The sequence below is a fragment of the Gadus macrocephalus genome, chromosome 7 (genome assembly GCF_031168955.1).
Source record: "Gadus macrocephalus chromosome 7, ASM3116895v1".
Lineage (NCBI taxonomy): Eukaryota > Metazoa > Chordata > Actinopteri > Gadiformes > Gadidae > Gadus > Gadus macrocephalus.
In genome coordinates, this window is record NC_082388.1 from 12,822,308 (window position 1) to 12,840,608 (window position 18,301).

The 18,301-nt window shown below is 43.0% G+C and overlaps 3 protein-coding genes and 2 non-coding genes across 6 annotated transcripts; all 5 read right to left on the reverse strand.

Annotated features, from left to right (window-relative positions):
* Positions 1-275: 275 nt before the first annotated feature.
* cct6a (chaperonin containing TCP1, subunit 6A (zeta 1)) lies at positions 276-9,415 on the reverse strand. Its single transcript, XM_060055773.1, has 13 exons — positions 9,133-9,415; positions 8,410-8,473; positions 5,174-5,308; positions 4,696-4,869; positions 4,131-4,234; positions 3,702-3,972; positions 3,010-3,092; positions 2,653-2,749; positions 2,386-2,533; positions 1,583-1,716; positions 1,330-1,432; positions 1,171-1,243; positions 276-635 (listed from the first exon to the last, which is right to left on the reverse strand). Exons 1-13 carry the CDS (start codon positions 9,267-9,269, stop codon positions 563-565), a joined length of 1,596 nt encoding a protein of 531 aa, XP_059911756.1. The 5' UTR covers positions 9,270-9,415; the 3' UTR covers positions 276-562.
* LOC132462224 (small nucleolar RNA SNORA22) lies at positions 2,007-2,142 on the reverse strand. The gene has a single exon (XR_009526783.1). It is a non-coding gene; the product is annotated as a small nucleolar RNA SNORA22 (small nucleolar RNA).
* On the reverse strand, positions 4,379-4,514 carry LOC132462226 (small nucleolar RNA SNORA22). The gene has a single exon (XR_009526785.1). It is a non-coding gene; the product is annotated as a small nucleolar RNA SNORA22 (small nucleolar RNA).
* A 378-nt stretch (positions 9,416-9,793) lies between the features above and the next one.
* LOC132460886 (protein NipSnap homolog 2-like) lies at positions 9,794-15,603 on the reverse strand. Its single transcript, XM_060055844.1, has 10 exons — positions 15,427-15,603; positions 14,456-14,595; positions 13,784-13,829; positions 13,470-13,564; positions 13,255-13,325; positions 12,767-12,907; positions 12,366-12,397; positions 11,766-11,860; positions 11,467-11,550; positions 9,794-11,390 (listed from the first exon to the last, which is right to left on the reverse strand). The coding sequence occupies exons 1-10, from the start codon at positions 15,513-15,515 to the stop codon at positions 11,326-11,328; spliced, it is 858 nt and encodes a 285-aa protein (XP_059911827.1). The 5' UTR covers positions 15,516-15,603; the 3' UTR covers positions 9,794-11,325.
* Positions 15,604-16,800: 1,197 nt separating this feature from the next.
* Positions 16,801-17,957, reverse strand: mrps17 (mitochondrial ribosomal protein S17). 2 transcript variants are annotated; one of them, XM_060055904.1, is made up of 3 exons: positions 17,811-17,957; positions 17,486-17,619; positions 16,801-17,206 (listed from the first exon to the last, which is right to left on the reverse strand). In XM_060055904.1, exons 2-3 carry the CDS (start codon positions 17,606-17,608, stop codon positions 16,889-16,891), a joined length of 441 nt encoding a protein of 146 aa, XP_059911887.1. In that variant the 5' UTR covers positions 17,609-17,619; positions 17,811-17,957; the 3' UTR covers positions 16,801-16,888. The 2 variants fall into 2 exon arrangements, with proteins under 2 accessions (XP_059911887.1, XP_059911886.1); XM_060055903.1 differs by having other exon boundaries at positions 17,720-17,888.
* Between the last annotated feature and the right edge of the window lie 344 nt (positions 17,958-18,301).

Below are 18,301 nucleotides of genomic sequence, written 5' to 3' on the forward strand. Positions count from 1 at the left end.
TGAAGCGTTCACCACTAGACCACTGGGATATTACCTCATTTATTTAGACTTCTCTTCCTCAGCCCAAGACCGAAAAATGACAGCCGCTAATTTGAAACAAACGTCCCATAACAAAGTATTTTCCCACCAACGTTTAACTATTGCAATTAAAGAAATATAGCAAGCGTTTTAACTTGTTGTATTATAGCTACATCAATTTAATAGCTTTTCAGCAAAAATTGTAATCTTTCAGACTCAATACACTTATTGTTAACAAATAACACAACACAATGAGCTTCATGAGCAAGGAACACTTTTAATGAGTAGAAACAAAACTGGATGACCGTTCAGTGCTTAACAATCTCTTAAATAGACAAGTCATTTAAAAGAAGTGATGACAAATCCATGAACTGGGAGCTAGCAATTATCTTTGACACAGATAATGGACAAAGGGACATATAATAATGGGCTGTCCATCAGACTGCAGGGTGCATCATCGTGCCACAAGCAGTGAGGCGCAGTGGACCATCCGATTTGCTAGAGGACCATCCATGGGGACAGCGACGTGGTCTATAGGCAGCGCTTAACCCTTCAGAGAAGACATTCCAGCTCTCATGATCTCATCTACCAGCAAGATGTTACTGGCAATCACCGTGCTGGAAAGAGGCAGAAAGGTTGACAACGTCATCAATAAGTGCCCCAAGGGGAAGGATATTTTTTGGAGATTGTGAACCCCATATTGAACTCCACCCCATATTGAACTCCAATCAAACACTCAGAAATATATGCATACAGTTTTTAGTGCCATCTTTTTGTGGGAGCATTATAAGGAGGGGCATATGAGGAGCATTACACAGAGGAGCATTATACTACTAGGGTCCAAGCAGCTTAACCCTTCCCCCCACTGCCATCAATAAACCGTTGCCCAGAAAGTACAACCCAATGCAGGGGACTTCCATGAGTAAACTAAAAAAGGTCTTAGTTTAACAGAACGGGACGGAGCACAGTGGCACATTCACACGAGTAAAAACTCAATTTTAGTCCCATCTTCTCCCTTAGTGACATGTTATTTCAGTTAGTCACTAAAAAGGTAATTGATATCATGTCCAAGATCATACCAGAAATATTTGCTAATAATTAAAACTTTTGGAGTCATTACCCCTTTAGAACAATGAAAAAGAGTGAGCTAACCATGAATGAAGGAGCTGTTTCTTGACGCTGTAGTTATCCCAAACACCTGCTTCTGAAGCCACCATTGGTTCACCTGGGAAGAAGGGAAAAGGTCAGTTCACTGAGAGGTGGATGACTAGGCAGCGTCTCGAATTAGATTGGTCATGGCCGGTGCCTCACCAGTACTGAGGTCCACTCCCACTAGATGGCCAGACTCCTTATACTCCGTCTGCAGCTTCACCAGGGTCTCCATGGGGTCGTAGCCAGAGTTCTGGGCCAGAACCTACACAGTCAGGAGCAGAAGAACATGAGATACAGACGAGTCGGTAAGGGAATCAGGAGGCCGTCAGTGAATTCAGAGAGCTGGGAGTTCAGAGTAGATTCAGAGAGATGAGGTCAGAGTGAATTTAGAGAAATGAGGAGGAGGACGCACCTTGGGAATGATGAGGAGAGCGTCGGCGAAGGCCTGCACTCCCAGCTGGGCCCTTCCCTTGACCTTGGGCTTGTGCTTCACCAGGGCGTCGGCCACTGCCACCTCAAACGCCCCTGCCCCGGACACCACGCATCCTGCAGAGGGACACACCAGCGGCTGGTCAGTAACAGGGAAGTCTAATCACCAACCCCTTAGCAGGACCGGCCTCCACATCAGGGTATTAACGGCCACCCATCATGTGTTAATATGCGAACACATGCCAACTGTAATCAGCTTGGGATGAATGGTGTGGTGTGGATAGACATGCATCTTTGTGAGTTCGCACACCAGATTTACACAGAAACAGCATCTAACGATTCAATAAGACCTATATTTGATGGTTTAAATGGGGAAGGTAAATCTCTCTAAACCTTCCTCCACAAAAGTTTGTACTGATCCGCTGAATACATTTATGGAGACGAGGACTCTCCTAATGCAGAGGTACAGAGCAGAGTTACTGTAGCACAGAAGTAAGAGACCAGAGAGAGCCACACTAGCGTCCCTGGGTGTTCTCCGTGCAAGAAACAGTGTAGCGTTACCAAACCTTTAACTGGTTAGGCATTGGGAAAGGAGCATTTACTCGAGAAGAGAAATTATGTAAACTACGTTTGCTTTATATGCATCTATGAGATTATGTTTCTCAACACCCCCATAACATTTGCATGAAGCTAATGAAAAAACAGGGGGATGATGAGGGTGTATTTTGTCCCCGTGAACAAGCAGACGAGTGGAGCCTCGAGGCGGCTGGCAGTCCGAGCCCTCACCGTCCTCGATGGCGTTCTTGACGGCGCGCAGCCCATCCCTGACAGCATCTTTGATCTGTGTGAGGGTGTGCTTGTTGGGCCCCTTCACCAGCAGGGTCACCGAGCGAGGGTTACCACACTTCTCCACAAACGTGTACTTCTCCTCTCCCTGCAGAGAGATGGGCCGCCAGGGTTAGAGGCTGACTAGTGCATCAGACAACAGGAAGAAAAGGCATTTGAAACACTAAATTAGCATGCAAACCTGACCAAGAGATGGCCAACACTCACCAGTGTGTGTTCGTACACAAGTCCGGCATGGCCCAAGCACTCTGGAGTGAGGTCATCAACGGAATTCATTGCAATGCCACCGCAAGCTAATGTGAGTCTGCAAACAGAGTCAAGCATGTGACACTTTGGTTAATTTCGTCCCTCATGTGCTCTAGAGGTATTTATCTGTCCTTTACCCGTGATTGTGCTACACGTTTAAGATGAGGAGACAGCTGAAAGGTAGTCATCCTCCATCTTTAATGTTTAGCACATTTAAGATAAGGAGACAGCTGACCAGGAGGTCCACCACACCAGTGACTGGCGTTATCAATAGATTTGTTGAGAAGTTAGTCTATTCATGAGTCCTTCTCGCCATACCTCTCCATGTTCCTCCTCTTTGCTCTGCGCAGAGCAACAATGCCTTCCTTGGCGAGGGAATCCAGAGAGTATGGATCAATACCCTAAGAAAGGCCAATTGGAAAATAGGGAAAACATTAATGTCGTTTCAATATTAAGAGCTAAGACAGACAATGAGAAGGCATTAAGCACCTTGACATGAGCTCAACAACAGAGGGCCACACAACCTTGTTGAGTGCTAATTCTGTCCATACATACGATTTATTTTGGATGCCCCCCAAAACCAATATAGTTGTTGTACCCTTAATGGGAGGTCTTCTGTCACGTACCATCCATATGGGTAGATTTATTCAAAAGATTCACTTGAAATAAATTGTTCAGTGTTTTTATCCGTCGACCCGCTATACTTCAAAGCTCTGCCGTAACAGAGAGGCACTTGAGATTAAAAGTCCATCCACATTATAAAGGGTTGCACTCCTGGTCCCTGGCCTATAACGATGAACAAAGTCCTCTGCATCCAGCTTCTCATCTCATACTGAGAAAAACGAATTCCTGGTCTTCATCTACTAGTCCTTAATGCCACTGTGCATTCTACCTAGCTTAGCATTAGGTGACCTTGGGTGTCTTGAAAGGCGCCTCTAAATTAAATGTATTATTATTACCTACAGGGTGGCAGCCCCCCGTATCACATAGCAGAAACCTCACAAGCATACCTTCTGGTTGATGACCACAAAGCCCTTCTTGCCATCGGGACAGACGGCTTTCTTGAGCGCGATGATCTTCTGCACGCGCTCCTCGATGAACTTCCTCTCCGCCGACACAAGCTTCTCCCGGTCCTCTGCGCTCTTGTAGAAGAAGCCGGAGTTGACCTCCGTCTTCTCGTACTCCAGGGACAGGTTGCAGGTCAGCACAAAGGCGTCCTCCACCCTCTTCTTCATGTCGGGGTGTCTGGCACCGTGGTCCAGGACCAGCCCTCGGATCAGCCTAGGGAAATCAACCACAGGGACGCTCATACAACACTCGCATAACGGATAGGACAACTAGGTAGACATTTTTATTGACAAATATATAAAAACATTTAGACTAGGAGTTGCCACAGCATAATGAAACAAAGGGTAGGCATGCAGCCTCTGCAGACTCACTGAGTGTCGCTGTCGGTCTTGTGCCTCATCTCCATGATCTCCACCATGTAGAGGTCAATGGACTCATTGGGAACAGCGATGGCAAGCACAGCATCGACAACAGCCTACAGACGAGACAGGAGGTGGGGGCCCGGTTAGCAGAATCAAAGGGACTTCTATAGTACATTTCTGCATACTTCCATGTTACGATTTTTATTTAGATAACTTAAATCAACGTAGAAAAAAAAATCTAGAAACAAACTTGGAAAATGTGTACTGATCTGTTGAATACATTTATGGAGACGAGAACACTCCTAATGCAGAGGTACAGAGCAGAGTTACTGTAGCACAGAAGTAAGAGACCAGAGAGAGCCACACTAGCATCCCTGGGTGTTCTCCGTGCAAGAAAAGGTAGCGGAATCAATCCTTTACTAGCCAATAAGGGAGACCCATCAACAATTATGGTACATTTGTATGGTTGTCACAACCATACTCGGACAACATGTGCATCCATTTGATTTCTTCAAATCTAAACAAGAAGTTGACTACAACATGAGGTTCCTGAGGTCAGTTCCTCCATGCTCACCTCAGTGAGGAGGTCGGCCAGCTCCTTGTGGACCTTGGTTCTGAGGGAGGTGCGCGCTACGCTGATCAGAGTCTCCCTGTCCATCTCACGCACCACCTTCACCTCCTCCAGGAAGGCCAGGGCCTTCCCCTTGGCCTCCTCGAAGCCCTCTGCGATGATTCTGGGATGGAGGCCCTGGGTAGATGGGGACCGGCAGAAATGCTTACAGACACAGTACTCAAACATCGATTATAGTAAGCATTGATTGGTCTATGACATTCAGATCCTGTACGATTAAAGTGTGGGGCATGATGCATTTTGGATTATGGTCGAGTGTACTGATTGGTCTTAAATAGGAAACATTTCTTTTGGAAATTTTGTGGCATAATTTGTACAATAGAGAGCCTTTCATTTGACTGCAATTCAAACATGTAGGTAATTGATTCCCTCTTCATTGACAACAATTGAAGGGCTTAACCAGTGAGCTGTGAGGCCCTACCTCCGACACATAGAGGTCAGCCTGCTTCAGCAGTTCACCGATGATGAGGACATTGGAGGTAGTCCCGTCTCCCGTGATGTCATCCTGCGCCGTGGCAACCTTAGCGATGAGTGTTGCAGTGGGATGCTGAATTTGCTTTGGGAACAAAAAAAGAACATCAGAGCAAGACTCTGGAAATCTTGAGTCAAGTTCCAGACAAGGAGAAAACCAGGGCTGTCAAGTTTTGGTTGGTTGGTTGGTCGGTATGCATTTGACTAAACTCCTTGGTCGGCCAAGCACAGATCCGTTCATATGGAGAAGGCGATTCTTAATGCACTGATGCATTCCAAATTGAGTGATGGGCTGTATTGTGTTTGAAATAACGTATAAATCAAAATAATATTCAAGGCGCTGAAGTTTCTGATTTAATAATCATACCTTCTAATAGAGTAAGAATTATAAAACGGGTCAAAGCACCCCGGTTATCACAACTTGGGAATCTCCCATGTTAAGGAGGAATGCTTGTCTTAACCAACATCTCTGCAATTTAATAAGATGGAGGCATAACATATGGAGGCAAATCTTAAAAAAATACAAAAAAACGTCTGGTATAACTAACTTGTATTTATTTACTTAAAGATCCCATGGCATGAAAATGTCCCTTTAAAAGGTTTTCTAACATTAATATTATTGCCGTCAAGCGATTCAAATATTTAATCGCGATAATGTCAGTTAACTCGCGATCAAAAGCAAATTTCTTTCTAAAAAATATATTCTAAATATCCCTTGATTTCGTGCTGCTAGCCTTTTAGTGAGATCAGATAGTGTTGAGAAGGACAGTAAGAAGAGAACCGCAGTGAATCCCACCCGAGCCACTTGACATCGGGTAGGTGCATGACAGTGGTAGGCCTACCGTAAATCTTCAATAGCCCAGGCTTTTATTTGTTTCAATCACTGAACTTTCATACGAAACTCTTGGTCAGCAAAGATGTGAAATACTATAACATTTATTATTTAAACCAGTATGAATATTCCTACCGTACGTACACATTACCAGGCCCCCACACACACACACACACACACACACACTCGGGAGAAATCCCGGAGGGCCGTTAACGTTTCGGGGCTGTCGGGCTGATTACTGCGGGATAACAATATTGCGTTTATAAAAGTTCCTTGCAGCGCTGTCCAGCAGCCTAAGCTGTGCGCCCGCAACCTCTCACTCACTCAGACGCGACTCACAAACTGTCGACATGGCGAACCAAGTAAATTTTGTCTAGAGGGGAGTACCTGAGCGGCCCCTCCCGAAGTGGTACAGCCCAGGTGGGCCTTGAACTGCTAATTAATTTGAACTCTCGTGCAGGCTCGAACAGAGTGACAAACACACTTTTGAGGAGTTTTTCACCCGCTCCGCTCACAAGTTTGTGCGGCGTGCTTGTTGTTCTCGGTGTAGCTAGATCCGGTATGGTGTTGTCGTTTTTCTAACGTGACAATTTTTGGTAGTTGAAAAACAGCAGTTGAAAAAACAACGACGTTTGCCAAGCCAAAAGAGCGTTAATCACGCGATAAAAAAATGAACGCCGTTAAAATAGGTTTGCGTTAACGCCGTTAATAACGTGTTAAACTGACAGCACTAATTAATATTAGTTCCCCTAGCCTGATTATGGTCCCCAGTAGCTAGAAATGGCATCAGGTGTAAAACAAGCACTAGGTATGCTGCTCTTCCTTTGAAAAAAACAAAGCTCAGAAGCACCGATTTGGAATCACGTGCAACAATCCCTTTCTCCTCCACTTAGTGGTTCAGGCTACTTCAGATTGATGTGGAAGAACCAGAGACGTAGTAGAACCCGACAGTCATTTGAGATTCATAATATACTCTGGAGGCGGACACAGCTTTTGGCCGTGATAATATGCATTATATGATAGATATCTTGCATACTGTTATTATTAAAGGGGACATATTATACCACCAGGTGTGAGTGTGATTAGCCTTACAAGCAGTTTCGGAAATCTGCCCCATATGACATCACTTGTGGGCGTGTCCAACAAGATCTGTGCTGGATAGATCAGTCTACCAGCCTACCCAGTGGACTGAAGTAAGCGTTGCTCATCTATCAAGCAGAGATTTAGGTGGACAGGCCCACTAGTGATGTCATATGGGGCAGATTTTCAAAACGGCTTGTAAGGCTAATCACACTCACACCTGGTGGTATAATATGTCCCCTTTAAGATATAGAGCTCCAGTGCTGTAACGCAAGAGTTGTACACTTCTTTGTTATTTGGATAACCGCTGTTGGTGTTTACACGTCGGGTTCTGACGTCTCTGGTATTTCCACAACGAGACTCGTAGTGGGGGTTATCTCAGCCATAGTTGAGAAGGAAATGGGGGGGAAAGGAACTTTGTGCAACTGGCTGGTAGTAGCTTTCATTCTGCACCACGGCTGAATTTCGGGAACGTCTTCAAATACTGTGTTTGGGGCCCAATAACACCTATATTAAAGCATCCATAAAGTAGCATGCCATGGGACCTTTAACACTGCGTAAACTTTCCTGTTCAACGCTCGATGGCTTGAATGTGAAACTATCAGAATTGGCACCTTGGAATTCATCAAGTGAATTGGCTCATCTGGTGTGACCCACTTTACTTCATATTGAAGCGCTGCCGTAAACGAGTCTTACTCCGACCGAGAGTGGATCTGAAACCCACCACTTTTATTATACAATCGGTTTGTCAGTTGGTCCCCCATGATTATCTTAGGTTGACTTAAGCCCTAGAAAAACATGTAATCCTGTGTAATTCAATTGTGTCCTAGTCTTGAATACATGAGGGAGTGAAACGTTCCTCAATGCAGCAGTACCGAGCAGTTACTGCAGAACAGAAGACCCGCGGGTCTTCCTAAAATCTGTTCTCTGTGCAGCACTGAACCTTTTAAATGTGACTCTTCAATGTATACGTTTTCTGTGGTACAACCTGAGTTAAGATAAGGCCTGCAATAAGTTATAAGTATCACTGCCTTATCTTACACATTAGAAACAAAGCAGTATACCCCTTTCCCACCCATGCAGGAATGGAAGAATAAAACCTACAATCCCGTCAGAGAACCACCCCATATACCTGCATGGAAATACGACCTAGCATCTTGCTAACAATAGGGGTGTGGTTACATCGCAATCCATTTATGAATAGACCAATAGTAGAATAATAGAACGATGTGATAAAAATGTGGGGCAAAGGCCTCCGTTCATCCAGTTCTTACCATCTCGTGTAACAAAACATTTCCATCTTTGGTCAACTTGATGTCGCCTGCGCCGGAGACAAGCCTGCGGTAGACAACACAGGTGTCAATATCAGTTTCTGTAGCCAGAATAAATAGCATTTTATTTAAGCCAAATGGTAATCATCATAGATTCAAACTGACTGAACTCAAGTTTATTTATTTGACGGTATGTTAGTTGTTCACATTTGAGGTGTCACTATGTCAGTTATTCCATACCGCTATTGCCTTTCTTTAATGATCGGTAGTATCACAACATCATATTTCCGGAGAACTCAACAGATATCAAGGAGCATTCAAACAAGACTAATTAAAACCAGCCCAAAATAGGACCAATCCTAAAATCGCTGCTCTCAAGACACTGCCTGCTGACATGCGTATGCTAGCCCTAGCTAGTTGAGCTAGCCCTAACTATTGGGTTTGCGGAGCCGTGACACTGCAGCGTGCAGAGCAGGGACCCGCTAGCGACAGGATGCTAATGCCGATACATTAGCTTGGCACCGCTCAGGAGCTGCAATTATAGTTTAGGGAATTTTACAAATACAGGAATCGTTCATTTATATCAGAAGGTCCAACACATTTGCAAAGCCACTTCACACATATTCTCAGTATATCCAACATCATCTAGTTAGCAAACGGGGCGCATAGCATTAGCACGCGTGCTCAACAAAGGTTCGGCTGTGTGCTACGAGTAGCGGGACTCACATCTTCATGGTGCCTTTCGGACCCAGGTTGCTCTTCAGCACGTCCTGGAGCCCGCGGGCCGCGCTGATGTTGACCGCAAGGGCGGCATGGGCGCGGGCCACTTCGGCTTTCGGGTTCAGGGACTTTATGGCCGACATAGTGGAGCAAGAGAGCCAGCGACGGAGTGATGTTTCGCCGGTAGGGAGTCTAGACTGCTTGGCCTAGGCGGCTCGTGAAAAGGGAGCGATCTTCCAGAAGCATCCACCACGTGCTCTTGGTCACGCCCTTAAAGACGCACCCATGATGTGTCTTATTGGTTCAAGCGTGAGTCAATCATATGTTCGTAATCTTTTAAACTCATTAAACGATTACTATTACAAACATATGGATATGTATTATATGTGAAGCATCGTCTCACAATAGTTACATATACTATAGCAAGTATAAAGAGGAAAGCGCATTAATCCAGCAGGTGATTAACGTTTTATAATGGTCTGTCCTAGGAAAACATTAATATGCTCAGATATGGCCTTGTGTGAGAAGAGTAGTGATGTGGTTGAATACACTCCGTCAAACACAAATGATCTGAGCAATGTGCCCAGACCCTTTTTAGAGTCAGACCTTGGACTGTATCGTTCATCAACGACTTTGATCACAGCCAAACAAAATGAGGAAACATTCATTTATTTTGCATCAAAGGTTTTATTTCATTTACAAATAATCTTAATAATCCACTGCATTTCACCTCTGCCACATGGAGATTAACATCACACATAATTTACAAATAGACTGACCTGTTAATAGTAACTGTGCCAGCTATGCACATCTATGATCAGATACATTTTCCTTCCTTCCTTCCTGCATTTTGATGCTGACACATTTCAAAACATTTGCCGGATATCATGTGCTGCTCCTCCACTCGGCTAGCGCAGAAGCCTCCAGGACATAAGCTACAACGGCAGTTTTTGATTGGTTCAAACCAGGAAAGGTGGGACCCTGTGTGTTCACCCGAGGGTCCTGTCCCAAGCTCCAGGGGTCAGTTTATATGATAGTCTGGCAGGTTGTGTTCAACACACAGGCCTCAATCACCAAATCTGATCAAAACATCAGATTAAAGTTCCATACATTGGTCATATCCTTAGGACTCCACATGCTCTGTGCTTTTGAACAAGGCAATGTCTTTCTTTAGAAAACTTTACTTATAAGTTGTCCAAAACAAGGAGACATTATTGTATTTTCAGGAATGGGGAATTACAGACAATGATCATTTAAAGACCAAATATGGTTAGAAACGCAGGTTTCAATTCCATGGTGAAATCACAAACAATGAGTAGCGACTAACAGTTTAACATTGTTTAGTTATTTTATATAGTTGTCTAATGTACAAAGAAATCTAACCCCTGGCAACAAATGCTAATGGCGTTTGGGTCCCCAATGGTTGATATCTTGATGAGTTTAGTAACATCCACCACTTCAAACTAAACAGCATTTTAATGTGATACATTTCTAAGTGATTTTTAAGATTCAACCAGTTTTTGTTCCACAAGCTGAGCTTCTGAAGTATTCCAAACCCAACCTAGGTTATTATACCCAAATAGAACACACGTCAACAACCCTTGCTTTTATTGTTTTAAAACATGACACTGAATATAAGACTGAAGTCTACTCATTCATTACTCCATCAATAATACATTTCTACATTTGGGAGGAAAGACCACATGTGTTCAATTGCTTGGGCATGTCAACTGGCTGAGCCACTTGCATTTAAAGGAAAATGATTTCCACAGAGGATTTAATACCCAGCTGGGTAGTACAAAACAGAAGATCATACTAGACCAATTATCCACATCATCCTCATCCTCAAAAGTAAACTCAGAAGTTTGCTTATAGTGCCTTTCAGAGGGAATGGTACTGCATCCACTTCATCATAACTTGGTTTATCAAATCCTGAACGGATAGATATATTCTCATAAAGAATGATCACAGCATATCATTAATTAGTCACAGAACATCTGCAATATGTCGTTACATTAAATCACCATTTTAGGCCAAAAGCAGAGGAGAGAAAATGTAAGACAGCTAAGACAAAGAAAAGGAACAGGCGATGACGCGTTTTGATTTCCCTGGTTGTGCTCAGTCAGTTAACTCTCATTAGATTAACAGGGGCGACTGGAACTTGGTTGGTCGATGGTTAGTTTGTTCCTGGCCGGGATGTTACTTCAAGGGTGAACCGTTCATAGGAATCATAATTCTGGACTCCATGTGCTGGATGAGAGGAACTGAGGGAGGGGGACAGAAGGCTCTTAGGCACTCATCTCTGAGACACAACAACCACAACCACTAACTGAGGCTTACCTGTGTAGTAGACCACCTCATCCCAACCGTCGTGCTGCCAGGCTGCGTTCCTAGTGTCCTCTCTCGACTGGAGATCTTTGTAGGCTGAAATAGATGGAGGAATACAGTGAAAGAAAGAACATTTAAAAAGGAACAGGTCACATGACAGCATCAGTCACGAGTGCTGCACTGTTTTACAACACACATTGATTAAAATGCCATGCCACGAGGATTAATCAAATCCATGTAGATTAAGAGACATCCCAGGACAATAGGGCCTGGGCTGTGGTTCTCAAGAGAGCCATGGGAACTCAGCTCACCCCATAGGTGGTGGACCATGTAGAGATCTCCAATCTGGGAGAAGAAGCCGCCCACTGCCTCGCTGTTCTGCTGGCGGAACTCTATGGCGCGGGCCCTGTGGACCACAGCGGTTACGCACAAGAGAAACGACTCCAACACATGAGGATTAAGGCCCTGTGGACCACTGTGGTTAGCGCACATGCTAAGCACCTCCCACACATGAGAATTAAGGCCCAGAGATAATGTGAATGCGTCCACTTATTAACAACCCCATTTTTTTTCTGTCCTATTCAAATCAGCATGTTATCCCATTGTTGCAGTTTCAATGATTCGGTCCATATTGTTATGCTTACAATCACCCTGTTCCATTTTATGATGCGATTATGGATCGTTTTCAGCACAAACCTCATTGTTTTATGAATCAAGTAAATATAATCAATTATATAGCCTGTTTTCCACTCATGCATGGATGGACGAGCAAGAAATACCGTGAATGTGGCTTCTAACATCTGAAAAAGGCAACAGTATCTCAGTGATATTCTTCGTTTTTAAAATAACAAGGATTTATTCTGACAAAATCCATCAGGTCAACCCCAGTATCAGGAAAGGTGATTTCTTACCAGTAGTTTCCCCACTCGATCATAGTACCTGGCTGAGAAAAAGAGCAGAGATGGAGCGCATTAGGTGGTGTTCACATAAAAATAAACATCTTGCAGGGTTGGATTAGAAGCAAACTGCAACCGAATACAGATCTGCTCAATCATAAAACTTCCAACAACTTAAAAATAGCCTGTTTTAAAATCCATTACAGCTCTTAAATAACACCACAGTAACAGCAAACATCCATAAATCATTACAACTGAAGCTAAAGAGCAATCGGTCTGATTACAAGGGCTCACTGAAAAGCTATGGTTACAGCACCACTGCATTCATCTGAATACTTGTTCTTAAGGAGATGAAGGCACAGCCACAGAAAGCAGCCCAGGCGTTAAGGCCACGCATGCAGGCAGGGTGGGTTTACCCTGAGCTGGTATGAACGCAGCTCGTAGATGTTAGGGCCGGGCCGGGCCACCGGCTCGTTCCAGAAGCTGAACTCCAGGAGCAGCTGGTTCCTGCGGGACAGCAGCATCTTCCCTCTCTCCTTCCTGTAATCCACAAACTCCTGCATCCAGCAGGGCCGCGGCCACCCACCACGGCACCCAGAGGACACACGCTCAGATCGGGAGACCCACCCGGAATAGACACTCCAAAACTACTTTTGGAGCGCCGATATCCTTTGCACTAATCTTAGCGGGTGGTATTGAATACACAAGCAGTAGGATATGATTAACCTTACAGGTTAAAACGATCAGATTCAGAAGATAACCAACCCATGCTGCAATCCATACTTCCGTCACATCAAAATGATGGTGTAATGCACTCCAGAATATAGTTTTTTCCATCAATCACTGGCACTATCAAACTAAGGCTTAACATGGACAGTTAACCGTAGAGACAGTGGAACCATACCTGATTCTGCCGCAGTTTGTTCATGACCTCCGTGAGGGCCGGGTACCCCCCCCGGTATCTCCACAGGTGGACTAGGATCCAGAGAAGGAACCACAGAGCTTGTTTGTTTGTTTGTTTGTTCTTCTTTAACAATACTCAGTCATGCTAATCCCATCGGTCGGCTAATGCATCCGCTGAGTGTGTGCTCGTGCTGCCTCAAGGTGGACCCTTCTCACCTGCCTGGTCCTGCTCGCCATACCAGGTGTTCCAGGTGCCCACCAGCTCACAGGGGTAGTGGGGGTCCGCGTGGACGGAGGGAAGGACATCCTCGCTGAAGACGCACACACACACCAAACAAAACACACCAGTTCAGTGAGGAGAGAAATTGCACACAACATCAACAAAGAAACGAAAAGGGTCCCTTCCAACCAAGCCTGCTTCACTTCGTGATTTAATTCTGCAGTTGTCCAAACAGGAACCTTAGCTAACCTCAGCAGTGGTTGTCATTACAACAGTTTTACACAGCTGAACATAACTATGGGGGTCTTACCAAAGCTTGTTGTAAGCATCAAGGCACTCAGGCTTGACATTGTGAACTGCAAAAGAAGGACTTGAGTTACGCAAACGCAGCATGCAGCAGACTCTTCGGACTGTTCTAGAGCAAACGTCTTTTACTAATCCAATACAATCCTGTGGCATGGAACTAAATAAAAACCACAGCCAGACTGTCCCATTTCGATGATTAATAGTAATTTATGTTGTGTCTTTTTTGGTCTATTATTGTTTATTGTCGATTGTGCTTCCTGCAATATAGGGACTAGTATCTTAGTTTGACACTAGTCAAAACACAATGTGTAGGGTTTGTGCCAACTATCCCAGCCTAGTATTTTTAGCATTCAAAACTAAAAGTCAGCCAAAACCCACAATTTAGCAAAGGGTAAAGTTTGGAATGGTTAATTCCTTAGTCTGTTGATGATATATGTCATGCCTGGAGGATTATTGCCAAAACTAAATTCGCATAATATCAGCCAAATGGTTCAGTCAAGAGAAAAGATATGATGTACAAGATGAATGTAATATTTTTTCAGATAAGATGGATCAGTCGTTCCTGGCCGTACAGAGAGGGTTTAATCATCAGAAGAGCTTGGTGATCGTCCGTAATGTGCCAGACACAGGTAGCACATATACTAAGTACGGAATGAAGGACTCAAGTAATACATACACTGAATTTTGTAGAGGTTACTTTCTTCCTTCTTGGCCAGCAGATGAGAGTGAGCGCCTTTTCTGGGATCAACTTTTCTGACAAACAAAGACTTGAACCAGCTGTCTTCACCCGGTCTGTTATTGGAGGCACAGAGGCTCCTATATTGCAAGGCACCCAAGGGAGAAATAAAAAGAAAACAATGCATCTAAACGGCAGTGCAGAGTAAAATGTCTCCATCTAAACATTGGCAAAACATATTTGACATAGGTTTGTTGATTATTAGGGATATTGGGATATATCCAAGAAGAAATGCTCTTCTAAAACAAATGCTGACTATTTCAAGGATTACTTTAAACTAATCTTTGAAAGATTTACAGATTATTATTGTGGTTCCCCTGTACTGGTAGAGAGTATTAACACATTCTTCTTCTGCATAAAACATGAGCCTCACATGTTTGAATCTCTACAGGAGGTTCAATCTGACGACAGACGTTCACCATTTAAATTGCTGATATAATGAAGCAGATGAATACCAGAAACTACGGTTTTGATAGTTTAATCGATTGATAGCTGCCAGTGTTACATCCAGATAGCAACAGAGACTATGCAACGATCATGAGTATGTCGAATACAATACCGCAATGGTGAAACATTTCACAGTGCACAGGGTTGCGCCCACAAAGTAAACATACGATAATTTAGAAGTTGACCTTGAGGTGAATTCAATCAGCGACCCACAGGTAACTTCAGCTTTAATGCGGGTCTGTAAGGTCAACGTGTAGGACACACACGTCGACGAGTTTAAACTTCAGGAGGACTCAACCAGAATAACCTGCAGAAGAGGCTGGTGAGAAGTTCACCATCAACACCTCGCTACTTCTGGATGCTATCGGAGCAACACTGAATGGGGAAATCAATGCAAATGGACACGGATAACCGCAAGCAGTCTGGGACACCCAGCAACATGTTCTCTGAGCAACATATCTAACCTGATGACCATGGAGGCATGTCGGGTTACTGGTCTCACACTCGTCTGTTTCAGGCCGTTGCCCGCACGTTGAAGAGCTCGGGTCGCCATCTTCCTGTGTTGCTGTAGTGAGGAAAGCCTCTCATGTTCAGCATCAGCTGACTGCTAATCCTGCCCCCCCGTGGCTCTAGCGTGTTGTTCTGCAGGTCAACTGCATGTCATTACGAAGCAGTTAGGGCTGTTTATTCTTTATACCCGGAATACATATGCACACACATATATATATATATGCATATATGCATATATATATATATATATATACACATATATATACATATATATATATACACATATATATACATGCATATATGCATATGTATATATATATATATAAACATATATATATATATATATATATATAAACATATATATATATATAAACATATATATATATATATATATATATAAACATATATACATCTCATCTCTCATCTCATCCGCTTATCCTTGGTCGGGTCGCGGGGGAGCAGCTCAAGCAGGGTGCCTTGATATTATATGTACATATAATATATGTACATATATATTATATATATGTACATATACAATTAGGTATATATAACAGTATATACATAGACATCTATAAATACATACACCTATGAATACATATATATACATACACAATTGTGCATATATATACATACATGTATATACATGTATATATATACACATAAATACATATATATACATCTATAAACAGTATTTCACAAAAGTGAATGCACCCCTCATATTTTTGTAAAGAGGTTTTCTGGAACTCTTGCTGGGAAAACACCATAATATGTCTCCTTTAAACCCTATAGAGCATCGTAAAACAGAAGGTGGAGGATCCCAGGTCTCTAACATCCATCAGCTCGGTGATGTCGTCAAGGACGAGTGGATGAGGATTCCAGTGACAACCTGTGAAGCTCTTGTGAACGCTATGCCAAGAGGGATAAGGCAGTGCTGAAAAAATAATGGTGGCCACACAAAATATGAACACTTCGAGCCAAATTTTGACATTTCCACTTTGCCTGTTTGTCCCCATCCAGAACCATAGAAGGAAATATCATATTACTTATTTACTGAGCGATGAGGTTTGGATTTAAGAGGACAGATCCATACGATCCAACACGAATAGTTCCCTTCAGGGCTAAACAATAAATAAAAAGCAGCCATTTTAAACATTGTAAACATCCCAATCCACTGTTAAATGTAAGTAATACAAGTAATACATGATCAGGATTGTAGAAGAGAAAAAGTACCAAGAATGGATCTGGAAGTTGTTGATAAAACATCATTCCAGTAATATGACAGGAAAGTCTTTATCTTTAAACATACAACAACAAAACAAACAGACCTCTGCTGGCTTACATTTTAATGAACCACACATCATGCTGGACAAACATAAACATTATTCGATTAAATAAAAAATATGAGTGAAATTCAGCTCAAGGTGTTCGTGGCTCCAGGGATGAGGCTGTACTGGATGAGGCAGAAGAGTCCACTTCTGGTATTTGATCTGATAATGACATCTTCTTATCCAGGTCGTCTGCTAGGTCAGCAAAAGGCTCCAGAAACTGAGTTCCTTCGACTTTCAGTCCAGTAAATGGGTCAACAACCCTGCCTACTTTATACACAATCTCGACCAGTTCATGTTTCACATGTTTGGACCGTGGTTCCGGTAAGGCCTTGAGAAGAACAACATCTCCCATGGTGCATTGCTGTATTGCATCATGAGCAAAGTAGGTCTTCCTCTTGTTGTAGTACTATGGACAAAAAGTTATATTTAGCTATATGAAAAACATAGTTATATATACTTTACGATTAACACTACTATATATTTAGATTCTACAACCCTAATTATTGGTTACCTACACTATAGCACAGACTATGAAAATAAACAATAGCACCAACTGGACTCAGAGTCAGACCACTTCAATGTTAAAACATGAGAAACAGAGCTGCGTGCTGTGGTCGACTTGAGGAGCTAGGGAGCCAGCACCAGTCTGGTTGTTAAAGTATGAGAAACAAGGCTGTGTGATTACCTTGAGGAGGTAGGGGTCCAGCACCAGTCTTGTTACTCGGACCTTGGCCGTCTTCAGCATCTTGGTCCCGATCACTCTGCCGATGATCCACTTGGCATGGACTGATGCCTGCTTGGCCGACATTGTGGATATACCTAAAGACCACAGTAGAAAAACAAACAACACACTTTAACTTATATTAAATGCAACCAATCCTGCTCTGCAGCGAACGTTAGCAAGCTGATGTCTTTGTACCTTGAGCTATAAACATGAACAATGACGTTGATCAGCAGAGACTAATCTTATTCCACGATTTGGTCAAATGGTCAATTAAATATCATCTCACCTCTCAATACTATGTTAATGTTTATAATACAGAAGGTCACACTTCAATACGAATCCTCCATGCTTTTCCTCTTGGCTTATTCTGATGACGTAGCTACGGCTAGGAAAGAGGGACAGATATTACTACTAAAAGTAAAATCCCATTTTAATGTTTAAATGAATTAAAATAACGTGTAAACATATAAAATGTGGATATCTTCTTACAGACACTATACAATAAATAACTGTCAAGCAAAAAAACATAAAATAATTGAAATAGCTTGCTGCAACTACCAGTCTCTCCGCCAGAGGCCAGTATTTCACTCAAATAAACTTGGGGCACCAAAAGTGGTCATTCTTGAAGAATATACCCTGCATACCGTTTACATAAGTGCAACGCTTTGTTCTTATTGTTATTCCCATAGGTTGTACATTATTTATTTTTTAAAGTATCTATCGGATACTACTGCAATCCATATTTATCACTTGGCCATTATGCATAGTATAACCTAT